Genomic DNA, 25,649 nt, shown 5'->3' with positions numbered 1-25,649 from the left:
ATAGGACCTGGGGGAAAAAAAAAAAAAAAACCCAGGTGAGGTCACGACTAACCAAGCATTGCCCAGAATGTTCTAGTATTCGGGTTTCCTACCCTGGCAAGGTCGAGTTTAGAAATTTGGAGGAGTGATGTTCGCCATTCATGCACTGTAGGTGGTAGAGCATCTTTCCAGTGTCTACATATCTCCCTACGTGCTGCAAGGATAGAATAAAATATCAATCTTGTTGCTGCATTGTGGGTTTTACTTCTCAGACCAAAAATCACAAGCGCGAGGTCTATTGTAATGTGTTCGCCCACAGAATGCGACAACTTATTTTTAATGGCTTCCCAATATTCTGATAAACTTGGACAATCCAAGAACATATGTGTATCAGTGGCAGCAGTTAACCCACATCTAGGACATGAAACTGGGCCTGTTAATGAGAATTTTGTTAACCTGTGGGGAGAATAGTATGCTCTATGCAAAGTAAAGAGGTGGTTCCGACGAAGCCACGATGGTTTAACTAAATCCCAAAGCAATGAACAGGAAGCACTCCAGAGCTCTTCCACATCAAGCCCCGGCATTAGTTCTGCCCATAAATTTGTTGGTAGTTGAAAACTAACATCTATTTCATCTAATATTTTGTTATACCACCGAGAAATTTCTTTTTTTGCCACTGGGTTGTCTAATAAGGAAGTTACCAAGTCACTAATGCCACCTATAGGCTGCTTGCTACGTCTCATTAACTGACCACTATATGTCTGAGCCCAGCTAGAAATCTGAATATATTTAAATCTTGACAACTCAGGGCCGACTTTGTTAATAAGATAATCCCATGGAAGTAAAGCCCCATCCATGAACAAGTCATCCCAACAATAAATACCAGCTTCTAGTAAGGGTCTATTAAGTGCATCTGTTGTCCATAAGGGGGGGGCAGGTAAGTTCCATATCGGTGCCCTAGCTGAATAGTAGCCAATCTTTATCGCTTGTTTTATTTTGTACCAAGTAGATACACAACCTTTTAGAACTTTCAATTAGATTTTTTTAAAGAATTTGGGGTCACTGAACTTAAACAAGAAACCGGCATGATTAACTCCCTCACTGTCCAATAGAGTAGAAAAAAGAGGGCCCATCCCAGTAGATAACGGAGTTTTAAGCAACATACGCATGTGCGATAATTGGAAGGCCCATGCGTATATTTGAAGGTCTGGTCCAGCCAGCCCTCCCTTCTCCCTCCGTCGTCTAATTTTTTTCCACGAAATTCTGGCACTTTTATTATTCCAAATAAAACTAGTAATAACACTCTGTAGTTTAGAAATTAGTTTTGAGTCAAAATAAAGTGGAATTGAATTAAATAAAAAAGAAACTTTCGGTAAAATGCTCATCTTCACCAGATTAAGCTTACCCAGAACAGAAAGCGGGAGATGAGACCAATCTCTCATGAGTTTCCTGCACTCTGCAGCGACTTTATTAAAGTTGAGAGAGGCGATTGCATTGATATCCTCAACTATATTCACTCCTAGATAACGAATTTGACTTTTAGATGTCCCATTATTGTTAGTTCTGTTACAATTCCAGGACATTGATTCTGTCTTGAGAGCATTGATCTCATACCCTGAAACTTTCCCAAATGTATGGGCCTGTTCTATTATTTCTGGGTACGCCTCTTCATAATCTGTGGAAAAAATCATAATATCGTCTGCATAAAGTGCCACCTTCCTATCCCAGCCACCATAAACAAAAGGTTTGATAAATGTATTGTCCCTAAGAATCTGAGCGAATGGCTCTATATATATGTCAAAAAGAAGGGGGGACAGGGGGCAACCCTGTCTGGTTCCTCTCATGACCTTAAAGGGTTCTGTCAGGCCTCCATTGATTAGCAGGGAGGCAGAAGGGTTACGATATAGAAGCTCAATTGTCCTCCGAAATCCATCCCCAATGCCAAAGCTCTTCAAGGCCTCCGATAGATACAACCAATTCACCCTATCAAAGGCCTTGGTGGCGTCTAGAGTGAGAACAACCAATGGAATTTCTTCCTTTATAGCAATGTCGATTGAACCAATCAGTTCGTATGTAAGCTCACAGAGCTGTCTTCCTTTTATAAAACCCTTTTGGTTCGGAGCTATTATATCCGGACCAACCCGCCCCAGCCGATTTGCTAAAATTGATGTAAAAATTTTATAATCGGCATTTAGTATAGAGATGGGCCTGTATGAGCCACAATCAGAGGCGGGTTTACCAGGTTTCAGAATTAGGGTTATAGAGGCACTATTCCATGACTCCGGTGGTGTTTTGCCCTCTCTAAGAATTTGGTTAAACAGAGTGGCCAGCACTGGTGAGACTTCCGAGATAAGTTTTTTATAGATCTCGCTAGGCATACCATCTGTGCCAACCGCCTTTCCGTTTTTTGATTTCTTTATGGCCTCCTCCACCTCCGCTATAGTGATTTCCCCATCTAAGTAGCAAGACTGTTCTATTGTTAGGGACGGAAGAGGTATGCCCCCCAGCCAATTAGTTACGTCACAACGATTGGGCCTAAGATCGTCTTGATATATGGTTTCGAATAACTTTCTAAAAACTGCTCTAATTTCCTCATCCCTGGAGAAAGTACCTTCCGCTGAAGTAACTGAACAGATGTTATTACGTGCCCGATCAGATTTTGTTTTCCAGGCAAGTAGTTTACCTGCCCCCTCCCCATATTGAAAGTGGGAGAGCTTACTTGCTTCCCATCTCTGCATGACCCGCTTCTCCAAAACTGATGACAGTAAAAGTTTCAGCCTGTTCAATTCTGCTTGTCTAAGATCAAGGGTTGGATTTCCTATGGGATCAATGTTATCTATATCGTTTTGTACTCTCGAAATATTTCTCTCAATGGAGGTAACTTCATCAATATATTGTCTACTGCGGAAGGCTACTTTATTTTTAATAAGGCCTCTTAGAGTACACTTGAACGCGTCCCAAATTATCCCTATTGGGGCCGAATCCTTATTAGTGCTAAAAAAGTAGTTTGTCTCTGATTGTAAAAATACAATGTCCTCTGTTGAAGAAAGAAGAGATCTATCAAAGGACCATATTTTAGTGGGAGGTGTCGTGGCTAATTTTAGTACTAGTTCAATTGCAGAGTGGTCAGAAAGATGTATTGGGGTGTATTGTATTGAGATAGTATTTTCAGCAAAAGCTCTACTTATAAGAATAAAATCAATTCTAGACCTGTGTCTATATTTATGATTTCTAAATGAAAATTCTTGCCTTTGACCCTCTTTAAACCGCCAAATATCTAAATAGTCATATTGGCGCATCAAACCTAACAGGCAGTTTCTAGATTTGGAAGTTATTTTCTGCCTACTGTTAGGGGTTTTATCTAAGAGTGGATTCAAGGTTATATTAAAGTCCCCTGCTATTATCACTGGGTCTGGGAAACTAAGCAAGTGGCTAAATAAAGTTTCCAGTGCTGAGGGATCATCTATGTTAGGACCATAATATCCCACGAGTGTTAACTTTGTGTCTCCTAATTCTATTGCCGCAATAACCCATCTACCTCCGGTATCTACTTTCTGCTGCTTAATTTTGAATATGACAGATTTTTTGAAAAATATCGAGACCCCCCGTGTGTTAGAGCCTTGTGTTGTTGAGATTGATGATTCTATCCATCTGTTCCTACGGACCAAGTCAAGTATCTCGCTCTCGACTAAGTGAGTCTCCTGGAGGATAATGATTCCCGCATCGGTGTCCCGAAGATACTGCATGATTTTATTAACTCGTGGTTTGGTGCGGAGACCATTAACATTCCAGGACAATATTTTTAGTTTACTCATTAGATTGTATAGTTAAGACATTTATTAGGGCTGGCTGTGACAGGAAGATGATAAACAACTCAAACGAATTGTTACTTTGTATCTTAAGATGAGAAGAAAACATTGTGATGAAAAAAAAGCTATTTACATATAAAGATTGGAGCTCTTTACAAAAAATATGATTTTGCCCCCCTCCCCCCCCCGTGCCCACCCCAACTCCCTCCCTGGGAAAACCCCGTACTCACCAACCGGAAAACTTCCGGAAGTAAGTGCTCCTAGCTCTTCCCCGTCTCGTCACCTCGTGCCCATACTATCTAAAATGATTATGCAAGCACAAGAGGGCAGAGAGGTTCTCATTTCCTATTGATTTTCTGCCAGTTCCGGGATTAGTGGAATAAGAACGGTTACCACTGTAGTGTGCATGTGAATCTACAACATACATGTTGTATACGGAAAAAGTGATTTCCCTAGGACAGTTGATTTCCCTAGGACAGCTCTTGGTAAAGATTCACATAGCACCATGTAACATGAAGTTTAGCATCTGCACGCTGCATTCCGAAACGTAAAGGGAAGCGAGCCCATAACCTAAACTGATGTTTATTACTCTGGAGATGTTGTCGTGCATAACAAGTGGCCGAAACTAGAGACTTGGGAAAAGAATAACAAAGTGCATATTCCAAACAAACCACTAGATGGCAGGACAGTGCTTAGTATGGAAGAATGCAACAAGCTGTAAAACCGGTGGTTAACAGGCAAAACTAGAACAAGCGGCCGCACGGAACGAGGGAGCCACGCCCCCAACCAGATGGCCCACTGCACGCAATTAAGTGCGAGCGGAGCGAAACTGTAGTTAGGCGCCGCTGCCTCGGGACTACACAGAAGTGACCATAGGGCCAACAGCCAACAGAAATCAAGAAAACAACCGCAATGCCAGACTTAAACCAATCACGAGGGGCAGGAGAAATTACACTGAGTTGAAGCCAATATACAGATTACTTTAAGTCTTGCTGAGACAGTTCATGCATGCGCTGCCAAGGCGAGACCTACAAAGTGAGTGGTGGAAGGACAAAAGCCAGCCAATCCAAGAGATGGTAAAGAGGCCATACTCCAGACGAGGGACACACACTAAGAAGTCACAATAATGCTACACAATGGTAAGAAATGGATGGGCAGTAAGTCGCAGTCTAACACTAGAAACTGCTTTCTGGGTAACTGATGGGTGGAGTGCTTATCGTCTTACAAAACGTGGGTGTTTGGCGAAACAAGATGGCATCTCTTAAAAGTTAAGTTAAAATGCAAGGCGACGACAAGAACTTACCCCCTTATATATGTCCTTTAAACTTGCTCAGCCTCCCACCAGAGAAGATGCTTGCAGTAACTATGGCAAAACCGTCTCCTAAATATGGAGATCTTAATTATGGTGGATAGCTACACAGTACTTTATTGGAAGACCTACATTTAGTAATATTTAGCACAATGTTGAAGGTTATTTTTACATCAACCTTCGACTCGAAACAATCCCAGATTTATCTGCAATTTAGTGTGGTATGCCAATCATTGACGTTGAAGGGCCAATTTTAAAAGCATGTTTCAGAGTGCGCTGGGTGAGGAAAGCGGAGCTCAATGGAATCTTTGATAGGGAACGAAATCTTGCAAGAAGCAGAAGGGCCAGTACCTACAAGGGGGAATTACGCAGGTTGTATCAGCGTAAAGCACTTGTACAAAGCCTAGGAGTTTGACAAAGAGATAATGTACACCTTGCTTAGAGCTCTAATAAGGCAGAAGCCTGGTGATGCCTTTAAACACTCAGGGCCGGATTGACAAAAGGTAAACTTAGACCCGAAGTCTAAGTTTAGACCTGAAGTCTAAGTTTAGACTTCAGGTCTAAACTTAGATTTTAGGTCTAACTAAGGACCTGATTCACAAAGGTAAACCTACACTTTTGTGTAAGTTTACAAATGTGTGCAATTCACAAATAAATGTTATGAGTAGTATCTTCATGACAGCAGTCTCCGCACTCTTGGTGTAGACTCCACACATACAAATACCGGCAGTCGTAAGATACTAGTCGTAAAATTGCTTTGTGAATTGCAAAAAATCGTAAACTTACACAAAAGTGTACGTTTACCTTTATACGGAGTAGCACCAGAAACAAGTATATCTGTTTAAGAGATCTTCTTCCAAACCAAGGTTTTAGGAAATCGCAGGCAACAATTTCAACATGTTAGGGGTGACATGCTGTGTCTTCATGTAGCAGAAAATCTACCCCACAGGGTCGGACTGGTAAGGGGGCACTCTGGCAATGGCCGAGGGGCCGGTATCTGAGTTCCAGCTGTGGGCTGCTTTTTTGGGCAGGCTGGGGGCGATTTTGGCAGTGTCTGTGCTGTTTGGATGCCACCAGCGGCCCAGTGAGTGTCTGGGTGGCCTTTCTGGAGGCAGATGGGCGTCCATTACCTCCCTTTTAGCAACGGGCAGAGGTGTCCGTTCCTTTCTTTTGTTGGGCCTGCCCATTAATGTATGCATATTGGTGTGTTTCACCAGTGTGAACTAATCGGTGCATTTACAAAAAAAACTAAGTAAAGTTAAGAAAACATGCCTCTGTCAGAGCCCCTCCGCCTTCTTTTATATAAAACTTCGCCGAAGCAGTGTTTTGCGGAAACGCAATATGCAAATGTGGGCCACTTTTTGTCAGCGTGCCCAGGCCGATTTTTAATCCCAATCCAGCCCTGCTGCCCCATATACTGTGTGCATGTCACAGACCACTACCAGAGCAAAATAGGTGTTGGTTTAAGATTTTTTTTCAAAGAACTTTGGGTGCGAACAGTGAAGAAAGCGATGAATCAGAAATTCCGCAAATCTCAAGTAAGAGCAAGGAAAGCTATGTTATGGTTTGTTCATGTATAGTTCAGTTGCCCGTTTACAACTAGCTGAATCCCCCTCTCATGGCAGGCATAACAGAAGCCAAGATTTAATGAAATGAGGGATTAGTGAGTCCGTTTATTCGAAAGTAAAGGCGTTAGTAGATGTCGGGTCGGCGAAAAAGCAGAACGTTTTCAGACATATTGTGCTGGTATGCTTGCATCAAAACAGGGCTGCCCAGGAATATAACAGGACGGAGCGGAGTTTATAGGTCTGATGGGGCCTGAACAGAACATATCATCTTATCTGCAAAGTGCACGTTCACCCAGGAGAGATGTAATAACAGTTTATTAAGTTTATGTAAAATTAAATCTGAACAGAAACTTATTTTACAACGACCTAGGGCAAGCTGTCACTGTTGGTCTGAGTGCCTCATTAAACGCCAATCGATCATTGTGTTTTCTATGACAGATTAAGTTGAACATAAATTTGATTTGGAAGGCATTTAACAGTGCCCCCTAATCGAAGTACATTGGAGAGAAATATTTGTTAGCAGTGAGAAGTAAGAAAAAAGTATGCAATTTATAAAAATCATTTAACAATAGGCCAGACAAATGGGGCGGTGGCTCAGGGGGAACAGGGGATTAGGCATGGAAGTATTGTAATACTCAGCTGAGTCTGCAGTTTTGAGTGCAGTAATAGCGGGCAGGCATGTTAACATGGAGGGAAGGGTGTCTCCAAATCTGGGAATTTAGGTATGTAGGAATGTCTGCGTTTCTAATTGTCCCTGGAGAGCAGCAGACAGCGTGAACGTAGATTGTAATTGCTGACAAAGTGCCTTGATTTCTTGCTATAAACAATGGCACTTTAGCACCTCTTCCTTTTACAGAGAGATACATATCCTCCATAAAATAAAGATATCTCATTACTGCCTACATCACTACATCAGTTAAAGCATTGCGGTTGTGACCTGGGCTTAGGGGGCATTTGGTGATGTAAAAAACAGAGCAGAAAATAAAAAGAAATGTAAAGCAAATAATAGTGAATACAATTTTCAAAAACTTAATTTACAACAAAAATGGAAAGCCTCAGTTTGTAAATATTTATCCATGCATCCTTGAAAAATGGGACATAATCCAGTAAAATTTTATTGCTCCTGCCTTTTTTCCATATCAGTATCATGTTGAAATCTTTATGTACGTATACCTCATGGGTGGTCATGTATCTACATATTTATATAAAATATTAACTAATCTCCCCAAACATCATCAAATCTCCACTAGACGAGTCATCCTATTCCACTTCCAAAATATACCCTACCTCCACTCTGACTCATCCCAAACCTCTTTTACTATTATTAACTCCCAAATCACTCTTTCCAAACTCTTCCCGCCTCTATCCATCCTTTAGCCTAATGATCCAACTAACAGGCTTTCTGACTCATTCGAAACCTCTTTTACCTCTAAAAACTCCCAAATAACCCTTTTTAAACTCGTCCCTCCTCCATGCTATTCATTCTACTAACAGACTCTCAAGTCTAGCACTCCCAATAACAATTTATATTTTCTGTTACTAATCCACCACTAATCCACCTTTGGATTATGGAGTCTCGACAAAAAGCGCTTCAAGGCCTTGTCAGGGGTAGTAAGTGCTATATAAATACAATTACATTTCTGTCTGCAGGGACTTACGTCCTGCTGACTATGAATGCATGTGGCCACAGGACTGGTAAAGGCACTGGCACATTCGGACCCACACACACATTCCTATCACAAGAGGAGGCCAACCTCTTCTATTGAAAATGGAAGTAGAGAGAGCGATTAGTATTGACAAGTCACAAAATGTCTATGTCAGGGTTCTTCAATGAGTATCTCAGGAGCAACTGGTAGCTCTGCATCTGCCTTTTGAGTAGCTCCACTTTGTGCAGCCCAACCTAGTAAATGAAAAGCTTTTGTTTGGTGAAATTAGGTATGTTTCCTGAATTGAAAAGGATATACTTAAAAGGAAAATGAGTGTATTTGTGGTAGTGATAAGCTAAGGCTAGTAGTTGAATGGTAATGCATGCTGCTCTGGGGAGTCTTTGTACTGATGTATTTCCTACGTGTCAGAAGATATAGTGCATATTGCTGCTATGCCATATAGAGGAATTCAAAATGAAAACTCAAAGCTTTTTTTTTTTTACATTATTGCTGGTGATGCTGCCTGATGCACGGAGTGGTCACTGCTTGTAATCTTACATGCAATGCGCATTAATGGAATCTCATCTGAAGAGGTCACTCTTGTAACTGATCTTTTTGCGATAGTAGCTCCGCATAATTTTTATTGACCGTAAGTAGCTCTAATTGAAAAAAAGGTAGGAGAACCCTAATCTATGTACTGCACCAGAGTAACAGTGCACAATGGCAGTGTGGCTGGATGGGCAGTTATCGGAGGTGCTTCTAGCTTTACTGTCCGAGGTGGTTGTAAAAATGAAAATTACTTAAAGCTAGTTCAACCAGGCAAGATGCTCCCCTGACCGAACAAGACATTGCAGGGTCGCCTGAGGGGGAAGCGGGGGCGCACTGGTGGTGAGCAGGGAGGGTCAGGAAAGGGGTTAAAATAAAAGCTGAACAGGATGGGAAGGTGCAGAGAAAGCTGTGTGGGTTGGAGAGCAACACAAAGCATGAGAGGGGCAAGGATGCGTAAGGAAAGGAGAGAGAGCAGGAAAACCCATGCACTCCCATGAAGTGCTGAAAGCAAAAGAAACAAGCATTGGCAAACCCAACAGGTCTGTCATTGGCTCAAGGCTTATAACTTTGGCGATCCTGGTTTTGGCAAAACGTTATTGTTGGGGAAGCTGCAAGTCATGATAAATCTAAAAAAAAAAAAAAACGACTAAAGGCAAACATGCTTTTTTTGGGTTTCAAGCACAGATTACGATGGTAGTCTCCGGCATTGAGACAAACTACCTGGTGTGTGGATGTGCTGCTTGTGAAAGTGTAGAATACTGTAATGTACAGTGAAGTCAGCCAATGGTTGAAGTGGGCTGGCCCATTGTCCCATATGCCTGAAGCAGTAAGTGGATGACGTCTGGGTGAAAATCCCTTCAAGAAACTATGTTATACACATAATTGTACTAAAATCAAAAGTTCCTGGCTAGTACCAGCCCTAAAAACAGGCACTATCTGGCCCTGGCTACCAGCCTCTTGACGTTGCTAATTTGTTTTATAAATCTTTAATTACTCATAAATAGAGAGCATTTGACCGACAGATAGACAGAATAAACTGCACTGCTTCAATTAGTATTTTAAAAATTAAATGTCTATATAAGCACAATATACAAGAGCACCGAAAGCAAACTAGAAAGCCAGACAAGCAGGACATTCACTAAACTGCTCTACGAGTATAACTGTAGTCCTCAATTAAAGTACATACCAGCATCACATACAGGAGTGCAGTTTTAAATTCACTTCATTGTGTGCACAAAGAGAGAATAATCTTATAAAGAGCAGTTTCAAATTGGCACAGACTAGTATGCTGTGAACTAACAGCAGTCAGATAAACAAAAAACTCTCCCAAAGGAATTTACAACAGCATTAGCTGGAGACTAGCACTGATAAAGCTGGAATGTGCCCTATGCTTACATCTGTTAGAAAGAATCCTGCTATCATATCAGGCTCTAAACAGAGAAGCAACACTAAAGTAGTAATAAAGTAAAAACAAAAAACACTAGTGCTGAAGGGAACAACCTTGTGTGCAGGTGTGATCCTTGTGAAAGGGCTAAATGCAGTCTCTCAAAGTAAAGTTACCCAGTGGCTGAAGTAGGTTGATCCGCTGCCTCACTCTAGTGGGCGGGAGTAAAATGGGAATGACTCAACAACAGATCAATGGATGAAGATGATGAGAGCTGGCTGAAACCCCTTTAAATAAGCATATCAGGCATATCATTTTAGTAAAATCGAAAGGTCTTGGCTAACACCAGGCATACAAAGTAGATCCCTCAATGTTAGCCATGAAAGAATACAAGATAGCCAAGGAAAATAATGGTAGAGGCTATGCTCCAGGGGAGGGACAGAGACAGATGGACAGGAAAAGGCAAAAAATAACAAGCAAGTCAAAGAGAGCACGGCTAATGCCAACCAATGGGCCGGCTAAAAGCCCATTGTAGGTTTTTGCTAAGACCATGATAGTTCTTGTCCAGCCAGACACCATGCCATGTCTGGTACACGCGACACATAAACGCAGCATGCACATGCATGGGAGTCTTTTAAAATAAGCGTTAACATGTATGTTCGTGATTAGCTAAAAGTTAAAAAAAGTATAAAATCGCTATGATGCAGTCTAGCCATGTCATATCGCTTTATTAATTCTTTTTACTCTATGCTATGTAGCACAGCAGCTGGCAACCTTTTGGTTTTGCCAATGCTTGGGCTTTTTAATTATCAGTTGTACTCTGGTCTCAATAGTTTTACTTTTATGTAGTCTTCTTAAGAAGATCTGAAAAATAAGTAGTTTAATTTGATAATTAAATATTTCGTTGAGATGCACGTTAAGGAAAAAGTATTTGTTTTTATTTTTTACGTTTTATTATAGTTGGGACGCCAAAATTGTTGTTTTCCCTGTACTTAATATGCAGTTTGTATTCTTGTACACATGCCCATTTCAGTTAACAGCGTGTCAAAGTGTAGCTAGCTGGAATACAGCCACAGCTGCTGACTTCGGAGCTGGTGAACCAGGTTTGAGTCTCGGCTCAGCTCAACGTCCTGAGATTCTGGGCAAATCACTTAATCTCACTGTGCCTGTAAAAATTTATGTGTCCTTGTGTGATGTAACTGGTGCTCATGTAAAGCGATCCAAGTTCTTCCAGTTGACTTTACGCTATATAAAACAAGCTATGCGAAGTGGGGAAAGGACATGCAGTGACAGGAGTGAGGTGGTGGGAGGGAGAGGCCAGCAATGAGCAGGGAAGGGGCATGCAGAAATAGAATTGAGGGGGTGATGGTGACGGGCAAGCAACATGCAGAATGCGGATGATGGAAAGTAAAAATATATATTTATATTGCATGTACAAACAAGTTAACATTTTTATTTTCCCTATACTTCAACAAAATCCCATTGCAGTTACCAGCATGTCAAAGTGCAGTTAGCTGAAACACTGAGCATGGATAGGCTGTGGCGTTACGGCCAGAGTTGCTGACTCTGGAGCTGGTGAACCAGGTTCTAGTCTGCACCGGCTCAACATCCTGTGATTCTGGACAATTCACTAAATCTCCCTGTGCCTGTAAAAATGAATGTGCCCTTGTGTAATATAACTAGCGCTCAAGTAAAGCGCTCCAAGTCCTTCGAGTCTACTTCGCACTATTTAAACAAGCTATAACAAGGAAAGGGGCATGCAGTGACAGGAGCATGGTAGAGGGAGGGGCAGGCCAGCAACGAACGGGGAAGGGGCGTGCGGTGACAGAAGTGAGGTGGAGGTAGGAACGGACAAGCAACAAACAGAAAGTGAATGCTGGAAAAATAAAAAAAATTAAATAGAATGTATGTTGCAAGTGTGAGGCCAGTGGGAGGACACTGGCTGCAGGAAACAGTACTTGGTTCTAGCTCCATAGCAAGGACAAAGATGTGATGATGAGAAGGAAGCTGGAGGCAAAAGGAGGCGCTGACCAACAGCAAGAAAGAAAACGAGATCTAAGTAATGGGTACGCTCTAAGTCTCTTTAAAGATTTGTTATTTTTTCCGTTACGAGAAATTTCGCAACTCCTGTGCAGGTGAATCCTAAAGTGAGTGGATCAACTGGTATTTGTAATGTGCATTAATGTCACAAATAATTATACCAGTGGAAGTATTAAAAACCACCCAAACCCTAAGCATACTTTCAAATGTATTACTACTTTTCTTCATGTTCACCTAGGAACCATTCATTTGTACTCCCAAAACTGTACACCTTAGAAGCATACACAATGTTGGGTAGCTCAGGAAAAGTGTTAACCTCAATTTCATTAGGCAATGTGTCCCAATATAAGGTACAAACCAGCACTTCAAAAAAATGCAATCAATTAAGCAAGAACTGGCTCAATAATGGAGTCCTCAGGAGGAATTTGAAAATCTATAAATGTTTATTACAAAAATTCCAAGAGGTACAATACAGGATAATTAAATTCAAAAACTGCTGGCTTTCTACATCCCAAAAGGAATAAGAAAAGTCGGTCATCTTCTGGCTCAGCCCCAAAATCAAGGGGCCAATATAGGAAATGTCCTAGTAGAAGAGCAAAGAAAGTGCAGAATCATTGTGGTGTGTGCAAAGAAATAAATTTTCTACAAATCAGAATAAGGATTTTTAAATGGACATATCACCGAAGCACTAACCTAGCATGAATATTGATTTATATCTGACCTCATATCATCTGACGGTTTCAGAACAAACTGGTTACATAATCAAAGGTGAACCATTATGATGAATGAAATACCGCATGCAAGCGAAAGATGCTTGGAAAAGTGTTACGTTATTGAGCCCATGCTAGAGAGTCTAACATTATTAAGCTCATGTTACAGTCTCTTCTTCGAAAACAGTGTCATTCAGAAGTAAACAAATATAACTTGCTGGACGACTTGCAGCAGAAATAATGAACAGTGACAGAGACATTAATTTTGAACAAGATAGTGTTGAGCTCCAGCTGAGCCCAAGTTTGCAGAAGCCAGGAAAATGCACTTAAACAGGTCATATCAAAAGTGTTTCTAAAGCAATAGCTCAATGTCAGTATACATGTAAGAATTCAAGTGTAGATTAACATTCTGCATAACTATTAATAACACACATTCTTAATTAATGCACAAAGGCTTCCTCATTCTCATGTCACTTCAATAGGTATTTGTATGCATCTCATATACTCTTTTTACTTACTCTGGTCGCTAATTGTTTAATCATAAAAATAGAAGCAGACTTAAATGTTTTAATAAAGCTCGATGGTTAAGCACTTACTGCTGAGACTCAAGTGTAACCTACATATATAGGGTTCAGAAGCCAGCATGGACAACTCAACTTTTAATCCTTAAAAGTCAAGTACCATTAATTACCGTGTTACTTTGTGTTACAACTGCAAGTTCAATAGTGTCATGTAAAGCATGTTGGTTAAAAAAAAAATTAAAATCACATTCATTATTTTATGACCGTTATTTTTAGGAAAATAATTAATGTTGTAAAAAGTGATGTTTACGGTCTGTCTAGCTTGGGTACACAAAGCATAAATCCTGCATCCATTCACCCATTAGTGATCGTATTACCACCTGCAGTCTGAACAAAAGCGATCAATGGATTACTAGTGCACAGTCCCCTCCGAAATTGTGATCGCTCCACGGAGATGAAATGGATGCTGGCGGTGGTTTGGGGCTAAAAGCCCTTTGAGAAGCAACATTGAAAAGGAATGTGATAGCATAAAATATGAAAAGGGGGGGCCCTCGGCCCCCCCGCACGCATGGCGGCGCGGCGACCGTCGCCCCCCCTTTCCCCATTGTTGTCTCTCGTGGTGGGGACGGGCCCTGGGGGGCGCGACCCACCACCGATTGGCCGGCGGCCTCCCTGACCCGGATACAAGGTAGAAGGTCCGGGTCAGGGGGGGCGGGCTACAGGAGGGGCGGGCCGGGGGGGGGGCGTGCCCCCCCCACCTGGCCCCTCGGGAATAAAGAGGTGGGGAGCGCCCAGGAGACCCCCTTGTCCCTGGACGCTCCCTCACAGAACGGTGTGCCCCGCGCTCGGGGTCAAGATGAGGATGTTTAGACTCGGTTAGGAAACAACATGTATTAGAGTTTTGTTAAGGTCAGGCTCTCAAACTTGTTGACAATAATTTTGTATCGAATGTCCTGCTGATTTTTGTATAAATTGTTGATCATGCAATTAAAAACCTTTTTTAATTTCATACTTTAATAAATACGGCCGGGCGACTAGCGCCCGCCTTCCAAAAAGTAAAGACGTCTCGTGTCCACGTTTCTGGGTGTTGGGTGCCGGTTTGGGGGGGAGGCGGCAGCTAGTCGCTGACCATGTAACACATACTAACTAACAGCCGTTGCGGTCAAGTTGTATGCGACACCCTTTTCGCCAACCCCAAATAAAGGCAATGCCCAAATCTTACTCTCAGGCATGTTATTGCATCTCCAAAATTAGCAGACACACAAGTCCAATCTCTATCGTAATTGTGATGCATTTTAAGGAAATATGAATGCTATCGATTAAATTGCCTTCAACCATGAAACTGGGCAGAAATATGGGGACTCAAGTTTGAGCCAAGCTCCCGATTTCAGTGGAATGCTTATAGAACAGAAAATGTACTCAGTTGTTACTTAAAACATGTAAGCCACCACATTTCTTTTTATCAGTTTGTTTCTATCACCCGATAATGAAAGAAACATATATCCAATGAACCCGAGGATAGTTAGTAGCTAAAATAAAATTAGTTCATGAACCCATTTTTATTTAAAGTGCAATTAATGCACACGTGTACACTAAAATAATGCAAAATTATTGTTCCTCGTATTGTTTTGCGCAAGGTTCTGTAACCCGTCACAGCCAAGCAGTTTTGACGGATCTGCATTATAACACTGCAGATTTATGTAACTGTAATTACTATTTAATTATGAGTTCATTAAATACTCCTCCACACCTCTGATGGCTTTGCCTTTATTAACCTTTGCCTTTATTAACCCCTCCACTTCATTGTGGAGTTATTTCCAATTCCTTTATTCACATCAGAATGCAGAAAGGACTTGATTTGTGCTTCTTTCCTAGCTTAAGTGTGCTTCTTTATAAGCCACTCTGCCCTGGCTTCGCCACGCTCCTGAAACTGTATTCACTATTCACCCCACTGCTGCCAGAGGCCACACCTGCGTAGTTGCTGGATCTTTTCCTGGTACTTCCCATAGTAGGGGTTCTCCTCGAGAGGTGGCTCCGGCCGCACAGAAAAGGCCTTTACTCCTGGGCATACAACGCCCGGCATCAACTGCAGCGCCCGGTTCCGCACTGCCAGGAGCCCCCGGTAGGCACATGACATCTGCAGCACGGCAGCGGTCATCTCGCCGTTCCCTCCTAGCCACATCCAGAGCAGGGCATGGAAATGTCACGACAGACAGAGAGCATAGACCGAGAGGACAAAACCTACAGGAGAGGAAATTGTTAACGCATGTTCTGTTATAGAAAGAGAAGAAAGACAAAGTAACAGATAGAGACGCACTATTATGTAAGGCTGTATGCAAGTGCGGCGGCCATCTTGAAGGTGTTTAGATGTGTACTTATTAGATTCAGCAAAATAATGTAATAGAAAATAAAATATTTACACACTACACAGCTCTCGTGCTGCATAATGTTGCGACGAAATTTTACGTTTGTCTGCCTTTGTACGGCTACTTGCAGTACCCTTATGTTAGCATATATCTCAACACCCTCATTTAAGGCGTGTTATCCGCCTGGACCTCTTTTACTCTCCAAATGGGCAAAATTCCTCGTGTCACCCACGGCCTGGAGCTGCAGACTGCTGGAGCTGCGCTCCATTTACCCCTCACTAGCCAACAAAGGGGCTTTGGAGCCCAAGGTGGCGACTCACCAATTGCAGCGTAGAAGGAAAATATGTAGTAACCGCCCTTTAGAGGTGATTTGCGTTATATTTTCACCGTACACGCTTTTACACCAAAACACACACAATGTAACTCATCAGTAAAGCTGGAAGACTAAAAGTTGTATTAAATACTTTGAAACTTAACACAATTGAAATACATGCTATCCCACTTTTCACTGGAGTACACAATGTTCTTCTCGAAGCTGCAGGCACACATTTCGGCCTATATTTGTTTACATGGTAGATTTTTCCCATTCTTTGACTAATATGGCAGTGCCTGTATATTTATTTTTTCTCCCAACGTTGACGTGCACGCTTTTTTGTTTGTTTTCTTTGGGTTCCATGATGGCGTTTTTCTGTTTTATATGGATCCATCCAGGACTTTAACTCCTCCAGCTCCAGCTTGACTCCTCTTCCTTTTTGCCTCCTCTACCCTTTCACCCGTCCATCCCAGTGGGCAGCACCTTTCCACAGCAGAAGGTGTAGCACACCGCTGTAGAGCGCCTACCGGCTCCATTAGACGCGGGATCGTCTCTGGCGCGTCCTCGGAAGTCTCTCGTACCCGTGAGGCGAAATGGCGGCTGCCGGGCGGCCTTGATCACCGGATCCTTTGGTGCCAGCAGAGGATGCCACCTGAAGACCTTGGCCTCCCATTTTATATCAGCACTCGAGGTGAGCCGGGCCCCACCGCGACAAACGAGTGCGCCCTCGCTGCTCTCCTCGGAGAGCGCTCCAGTCTGCTCTGCCCCGCTGCTCGCTTGCCTGACCCCAAAATGGCAGCGCCTTAGGGACCTTGGTGCCAACTACTCCCCGTACGGATTTACAAGCCCACGATCGGCGGCTGCCAAAGCATCGCCTGAAGAGCCTGCCCTCCTCCTGTGCCCATCCAGCTTCTGCGTTGCTCCGGCTCCTCCATTTGGCTCCAGATAAAATGGGACGGTTTTGAGGCGTGTTCTCCCCTCCTCCCGGGACAGTGAGACGTCTTTACTGATGTGCCCCCACTGGCTGCCTGCCGCCCGTTGCCTCCACATGCTGGCTATCTTCCTGGATTTTGCCTCGCCTCTTCATCGACTTTGGGGACCCCAGTAAACTTCTCCCAGGTATGGGGAAGCGGGAGCCACGACCGGGTAATGGTCTTTGGCGTTGATCCAGTGGACCCGAGCCCACATGCCTCCTCTCCCATCCTGACTTTGATTTGCTTTAACTATGTACTCTCCCCACCCCGGACTTCTCCTGGCACTTTAGGTCATACTAACTGGGTTACTCTCATGGACTTCTTTACTTTTTTCTTTTGTCCTGGCCGCCATTGTGCTGCTGCTCTCGGACACTTTTTTTTCCCGACCCTGGCCCGCCATCTTGTCCTTTCCCTCGGCCTTCACCCTTCTCCCTCGTTTCCCCCTTAACGAGCCTCAAATGTTTCTGATTTGCCTTTTTTCCATACGCTTGTATCCCTCCCATCCTCCCTACTCCCACCCAAATATACTATTTGTGTATATATATATGTATATAGAGATAACTCTAATCACTAGTATATGCAGTAGACCATTGTACTCTCTACCATTCCTATGTGACGCTTAGAGTTTATCCATTTGTATCGCTTCCTTGAGTGACTTTACTACTTGTACATTTGCAAAAAAAAAATTCTGTTCGTATCTCTTCCTTGTATGACTTTACAACTTGTACATTTGCAATTTTTTTTCTGTTTGTATCTTTTATGTAACGCATGTAATCCTAAGTCCTTATGTATCGCAACTGGTCCTTATGTAAAGCGCTCTGACACCTTCGGGTAAAGTTTGCGCTATATAAAATCGCATTAAATAAATAAATAAAATCTATTAATTTCATTGGGATCACTGTAGTGTATTGTGTATCCCATCCTCATCGCCTGGCCGCCTGACGCTTACGTGATGATGCTGATGGCGTTCCCTCGACGTTCTCAGCCCTTCCGATGACGAGTAATCCTGTTGCTAAGGACAGGTTGCGGAGCAGCTTACGTCACTCGTGAGCCAGCAGGGAGCCCAAAATGATCCGGAAACGCCGCTAAACTGAAGAGAGTCCGATAAATGGACTTCTGTAGTCGATTAGAAAAACAGCAGGGCAGGATCGAGCGAAGGAGCAGGAGTGAATGCAAATGAGGAGGTGCCGAAGTTAAAACAGCTTGGCCGGTGGGTGCTGGACGTGGATTCTTCGTCCGCTCGTTGCCAATTGTAGTGAATAATATCAGGAGACTTCTTGTGGCAGGAAGCTAGAAGCTTATTTGTATTTAATCCAACATACACGACCGGACGCTCCTGCTGCTCACCAGGACTCCAGACAATTGAATAACGTTGTCAGAACCCTGGAACGCACACAGCAGAGTCAGATCCTGGAACCACATTCAAACAAGTACAATCATGTAAAGAAGTGTCCTCGCGCGGGGAAGCAGCGCGAGGAAGGGAAACACAATACACTACAATCACCCTTCCTGGAGACTCAACCACTTGAGAGGTATTTAGGATTGCCAACCTTCACTCTAAGAAATAGTCTCCAATCTTTTGTGTAGTAATACATGCTAATGGACCCGATTTGGGCGGTAGACTACCGATTTTTAAAGCCAAAAATGGTTTTTATTTTGGCTGTCTCCCGCCCGCCTGAAATTACCTCTGCTTCAATACAAGTCAATGGGAGAAATACATTCTCCCAATTATTTTTTTTAAATCTCCCACTTTCCTCTTCTATAATGTTGTCATGTATGTAAAAGCAACTCATGTTCAATGAAACTCACCAGGAGCAACTTGTATTTTACAGTGTTATAATAGTGACCCCATTGGAAAATATTATATTTGTGGCCACCACATGCAAGAGATTACCAGTATAATAGTTGCCAAGTTCTCAGATTGCATACATGCATGATAAACCTTCCGATTCGGGCTGGAGGCTACATATTTCAAGACTAGTCTCCCGCCTCTTGATTCCTGCATGCAGAAACCCGATTCCTATTGCAGAATCATGGTCTGCTGGAAACAAGGAAAGAGTAAAATGTTGATGCCTGTCATGCACGCTCTCATCTTCCCCTCCAAGAATTACCTCTGACACCAAAGGTTAACGATTTGTCTTTCATTCTTTGAGGGGAAGAAAGAGTGTGATAGGCATCAACATTTTATTACTGGCAGTTTTACATAGCGCATACAATACAGAGTTTAGAACTCTGTTTTTGTTTGCACTATGTTATTAAACTGCCAAAAATGAAATGCTTATTGGCTGGCACCATGAATGTAATAGAGACGATTCAGGCACATTGCCTCTGTTTCAGTCTAAGGCAATGGGGAAAATACATTCTACCAATTATTTAAAACTGCTTTAAAATGTTGTCATGTATGTGCATATGTTTTACGTGACACCACCAGCGGAGCCGGCTCGACAGACGCCCAGCAAATGCAGGAAAAGGAAGATGTCTGTGGGAAGCACCATGAGCTCTGGAGCGGGGAACAAAACAACAGCAATAGCAAGAAGAAAAGCCCCACAAGTACATTTGCCCTCTCCAGTCAGGTACCTGAAAGCATCCAAGTTTGATACTTTCTACTCCTCCCTCATTGTCCTGACATATGCACGCTTATAGTGCGTGGCAGGCAGGGGCTCGGCATACACGAGTTTGCATTGCCTGACTCTTACCCAGGCAGAAGGCAAGCCACAGAGAGTAGGGTCAGCAGATGAGGTCATATAATTGAAAATTTGCAAACATTCGTGCCAAGAATTTTCAATTCTATTAAGGACACGGAGGCGAAGATTATGCTTCTCATTTCTTTACTGTTTATTCACAACAGCAAATTAAAGAAAAGTTTTCTAAAACACTACATTACCCTTGAACAATCTCATGACACTTGACCAACCATAGAGCATAGCCCTGTATAAGCTCCAACCAAGGTAACAGTGTCCTCTTTCTTTGAATACCCATCCAACAGTTAAGTCAGTTCAACCAAGTACCTTGATCACATTGATCCAGTCTTCACTAAAGAAACTCCTCATGAGGAATCAACTTAGGGCTCAATGGGGCTCAACTCCCGATCCTGCGATTGGATCAAAAGGAAGTCTGGTAAACACTTTGAGCACTGTCGACATTTTTCTACCCCAAACTGCAGAATGTGGACGTCGCAAAGCTGTGATTCATTACGCCTTACTTGCTATCCACGCCTGAAATCGCAAAAGGGTAAAACCGTAACTCTGGTCTCAGTACATGATTCAGCAATCATGACAATCAGAAAATGGCAGGGAGAATATAAGAACAAAACGTATGCAGTATATCAATACAATGCAAAGACATTTAACCTGGGTGGGATAATACTCATCTCTGAGTCCTTAATAGAACTGAAAATTCTTGTCACAAATGTTTGCAAATTTTTAATTCTATGTCAGGACTGGAGGCTCCAGTTATGCTTAGCCACCACTACAGAAGCCACATCAAAATAGGTTTATAATAGAACAATTTAAAAGTGGTCTCTGTTAACCAATCAGCCGCATTCATGAGGTCTGTAAGGCTGACCCCAAGGAGAAAGATTTTGAGGTCATAGCCCCGCGAGCCGAATGGGCTCCAAATCTACACACATCAATGCCTGCTGCTCCCATGATCCACCGCACCCATCTCGGCAGGGTGGCTGGGATCACTGGGAGGAAAGGCTTTTGTAGAGCAATTAATAACTGACCTCTCATGTCTGAATGAAATTCGACAGTACTCACCTCTTACTCTTTTAAGCATTGTACAACTCACTGCTTCAGATTATCTGGAAAAGCTGGATATGATACTGAAGAGGTATTGCATTTAGTTTGTTTTGTGATGGAAAAGTTAACCCCTTCAGGGTAAAACCTGCACCCCACTAAATCCAAAGTGCGGACATCCGACATGCGTTTACATAAAATCAGACACAGCAACATTGCTAATTTGGCAGATAATTGCTTCCTTGAGGAATATTTATTGGAGGGCCATGGCTCCAAAAATCTGAGGACAATGGACACATCCCATAAAACAGAGTATCTAGGGCAAGGTGGTCTGACCATCCGGATACCTCTAAGCAGTTGCACACGAAGGGATGCTCTCCCACTGGTTTGCCATCCACCGGATCATGGCCTGCCAAGATGGCCGACAGGAAATTATTACAGTCCTGTAGGCCATGGCAGAAGAAGCAATGGAGGATAAAAAATTGACACTCAAAGAGAAATGTACGTTGACGGGATTAACTTACCGTTCAGTGCACCAGCCACACCATTGTTTCCAAGCTGATGAGTATCGCTTGTGGGTATTAGCTGACGAGGCATCGCTGATAAATCTGTGAGCGTCTCTCGAAAGGCCAGGGACCCTCCATCTGTCCTGGAAACCTGCCAAGCCACCAGAGAGAGTTGGTCTGACTCTATCTATGGATGTGGAGATCCAGAGGGTCCAGCAACAAGTTCCACCGATGTAGAAGGAGGATCGGAGATGCACATGGCATTTCCAGAAGTACTGGGAACCATGCTTGCACTCTCCAGAATTGGGTAATCAATACTAACTCCGCCCGTTGACGATGGGTCTCCGCCAACACTCTAGGAATCATCATATATGGGGGAAACGCATAACACAGAGTTGTTGGCCAGTTCTGGAGAAAAGAGTCTGCAGCTATAACCTCCGTATCTGGACGCCAGCCAACAAAGGCTGGGATTTGTCTGTTGAGGCATGAAGTAAACAGGTCCAGATGACAGGGACCCCAAAGATGGTTCAGTGCCCGAAAAATCCAAGGGTGAAGTCTCCAGTTGCTGAAATCCTGTAGATATCAGGATTGCCAATCTGCTACAGTGTTGTTGCAACCCGGAAGGTATTCCGCTACCACAGAAATTCTGAGCTGTAGACATGTCGTGGTAAGCCTCAGCCAGGCCTACAAGTGCTAGCAGTTTGCCCTTCTCTGCACTCAGATCAATACGAAGAAGTTGGCACGGAAACTGAAATGTAAAACAAAGTACTTTATTAACCTCAAGAGGTGGAACTACATTCACACAACACCCTTTGGTAGTGTATGAAGTAGCACTCTGAACAGAAGGAACATGCTCCTTTTATACCCACACAGGGGCTCAGAAGAAGGCGGTACAAGTACAGAACAGAAGGTTTACATACATAAAAGGTCAGACAGAAATGCGCAGTCAACAGTAGGGAGGAGCTAGCAGTTTGCTGACTCCGATAAGAATAACCTGACAGTTACAGACTAGAACAGGTGTATGAACAGTTACAGTTTCTTCTGCGCATATGCAGAGTTGAAGAGCCTAAATATAGTCTGTCTATAAGCAGAGAACCAGAGTAAACGACAGAAAGGAAGGACAGAGCACATGGTGAGCACATGGCAGACAAGATGGCTGCCAAATACAAGATGGCTTCAGCTAAATGCTAACCCTGATCGCTGCCAAATTACAACAGACGACCCTTTTAGCATTAGCTGAAGACATTCGTTCATTTGGGGTAATCTAGATTCACATCTTGTACATTAATGTTCATCATTTCGGTAACCTCTTTATTTAGCATGTGTTGGGCTTTTATTTCTGCAACATTTTGCTTAGCAGGTGTACGGGCAGAAATGCAGACGGAGCAAAGCATTGGACCACATTGTATGCATACACAGCATGTAAATAGTATTACTAGTATTATACATAGGATGGTCAACAGCTTCCAGGCCCAAGTGACAGAGAGTGTCCAAAACCAGCTGGCAAAAGTCCAGGTGCCAGTCTCTGGGTGAATTTCAGCAGCAATTATATGCAGTTTAGAGATTGCATCAAACACTGAAGGAGAGTGATCAGGAATGTAGACACAGCAGCTGCTACCGATGATGCGACATGCACCACCTTGATCAGCTAGAACCACATCTAAAACCATACGATTTTGGAGTGCCACAATCCTCGCAAATTGCAGCTCCTCTGTAATGTTCCCAAGTGCCATAGCTGTCTGATTGGTAACAGATTCCACAACACAAGTCAATCTTTCTGCTGTTTAATGCAGCACCCACAAAGAAAAACAAGCCCAAATTGAAATCAACATATTGTTGCAAGGTGGTGTTCATCTGGTCCACCTAATCAGTACTCATAGTTCTCTTGTATCTATTCTTAGAAATGTCATTATATAGTTTGAAGTCCTTGTGATATGATGCAGGCGCCAAAAACACAGGGGACAACAGAAAGGACACATAGCATACTCTAGACTAAGCATGGGCGTACAATCCGTTCCGCTCGCGGAATTTACGGATTTTCGGCAAATTCGCAATCCGCGAACTCTCGCGAATTTGCCAAAAATTCGTAAATTCGCACGCAGCGGATTTTTTTTGCTTGGTGATACAATTTTGCGGCGAGCGGCGTTCACTTACCGTCATTCAGCGTTTGCAGAGTTGTTTTTCTCCATATTTTGCGTGTGCTGCGCCATTTTGGATCTTGCTGCGGGATCCCGCGGGAGTTTGGCGACCGCGATTACGTCATCGCGGCTTGCCACCTTGCACAGCACGCATCGCGAGAGTTCGCAATTACGAACACGTAGATGCGGCGGGCAGCAACAATCTCGCACTCGCGAAATTGCAAAATTTGCAATTCTGCACAAGAAATCCACCAGCAAGCAGCATAAACCTTCTGGAAATGATGATTTTTATCAGAATAACTCCTCAGGTTGACCTTTGCCTGCACTTTTTTTGCAAGGAGTCCATTTTGGGGGGGGGGGGGAGGAAGTGCCCCACAGTCTCCAACTTCCTGTTCCTGTCCGGCAGGCTCCTCCCAGTGCTTTCTTCATGTGCTGGTCACTTTCATTTGGATCTTGACCTGGAAGGATTACTTTTTGTGGATGCTGCTGGATATTTGGATTTGAGGCCTTTTTGAATTTCTTTGGATCACTTTTGGATTAGAAATCAACTTTCACAAGTAAGTTTGTTTGGGGCATTACAGTTGCTGCAACTACAATTTTGGAACTTTTTCAGAACATTAAATAAAATATATTGTGGGTAGCCACAGTATCCAGGGTTAGTTATGGGTGCATGATACAACTGTTTTGTTGAATTTAAACATCATTAAGGGCATGGATGGCCTGGGATTGTGCTGAATTTTGTGGGGGGTTTTCGATTTTTTTTGGGCTGCTGTTGGGGCCTTTTGCCCAGTGGTAGTGAGTGGTGCATGGACTGAGTCTGCCTGTGGGGTCTCTTTAATGTAAACATCCTGGATGGCATTGGATTGTGGTGATTTTTGTGTGTTTTTCGTTGTTTTGGGGTGTACTGTTGATGGGGACTAAGGGGCCATTTTGAAGACAGGCAGTGTCTGAGGCCTGCACCCATTTTGCCTAGCTTTCATTCATTATGCCCAGGGATAGTGAGTGGTGCATGGGCCTAGTCTTTCAGTGGGGTGTCTTCTTGAATTTAAACATCATTGAGGGCATGGATGGCCTGGGATTGTGCTGAATTTTGTGGGTTTTTTCGATTTTTTGGGCTGCTGTTAGGGCCTTCTGCCCAGGGGTAGTGAGTGGTGCATGGACTGAGTCTGCCTGTGGGGTCTCTTTAATGTAAACATCCTGGATGGCATTGGATTGTGGTGATTTTTGTGTGTTTTTCGTTTTTTTGGGGTGTACTGTTGATGTGGACTGGCCATGTGGGTGGTGGTGGCCATCTTGAGTGCTGGTACAGGCAGGCCCTGCACATGTGCTTGGGGTGCAAGGGGCCATTTTGAAGACAGGCAGTGTCTGAGGCCTGCACCCATTTTGCCTAGCTTTCATCCATTATGCCCAGGGGTAGTGAGTGGTGCATGGGCCTAGTCTTTCTGTGGGGTGTCTTCTTGAATTTAAACATCATTGAGGGCATGGATGGCCTGGGATTGTGCTGATTTTTGTGTGTTTTTCGACTTTTTGGGGTGTATAACTGATGTTCCTCTGTCTTCCATTGCTTTTAGGTGCAGAAGAGAACCACCAGTGCCAGGAAGAAGTCCTGCTGCGGTGTGTGCAGCACAACGTCACGTGTGGCCACAGACAACTCTGCAACTTGTGCAACTGCAGCCTGCTGTTCTGAGTGACATCTGAAGAAGATGGCCCCAAAAAAAGTTGCCCGTAGCTCCTCTAGCAAGAAAGTTGCCAGTAAGGAGCAGAAGAAGCAAGTGGCGCCACTTACCAAGGAGACTTGTGTGACGACCGCCACATTTTTTGGGATGAAAATAAGTACGCCTGCAGCAGCAGCGGGGTCTGCTGGGGACCAAGCTGGGAGCAGCACCTCCGCTCCATTGGGCTCAGTGCCACCACCACCACGCCAACTTAGGTCCAAGCCCTTGAGTGCTGCAGAGGCAGCCAGTATAGTTGTTCAATCACCATCGACCAGTGATGTTGGCTCATCGCAAGAAAGTAGCAGCATCCCTCAATCAACACAGGTTGTTGTAACTCATCTGACGAGTGTTGAACAACCACAGCCGCAACAACAACCACATGTGC

At 43.4% G+C, this 25,649-nt stretch overlaps 1 protein-coding gene across 2 annotated transcripts in view; it reads right to left on the bottom strand.

Annotated features, from left to right (window-relative positions):
• ATPAF1 (ATP synthase mitochondrial F1 complex assembly factor 1) overlaps positions 1–15,776 on the bottom strand; it is a 165,290-nt gene extending 149,514 nt beyond the window's left edge. For both annotated transcript variants that reach the window (XM_078671658.1, XM_078671659.1), the window contains exon 1: positions 15,486–15,776. In XM_078671658.1, coding sequence (XP_078527784.1) covers positions 15,486–15,697 — 212 coding nt within the window. In that variant the 5' untranslated portion in view covers positions 15,698–15,776. The remainder of the gene's footprint in view (positions 1–15,485) is intronic.
• Positions 15,777–25,649: the final 9,873 nt, after the last annotated feature.

This window comes from Lissotriton helveticus, chromosome 1_2, assembly GCF_964261635.1.
Source record: "Lissotriton helveticus chromosome 1_2, aLisHel1.1, whole genome shotgun sequence".
Classification (NCBI taxonomy): domain Eukaryota; kingdom Metazoa; phylum Chordata; class Amphibia; order Caudata; family Salamandridae; genus Lissotriton; species Lissotriton helveticus.
Note: the sequence above shows the minus strand (reverse complement) of the source record. Positions and strands in the feature narration are given on the sequence as shown.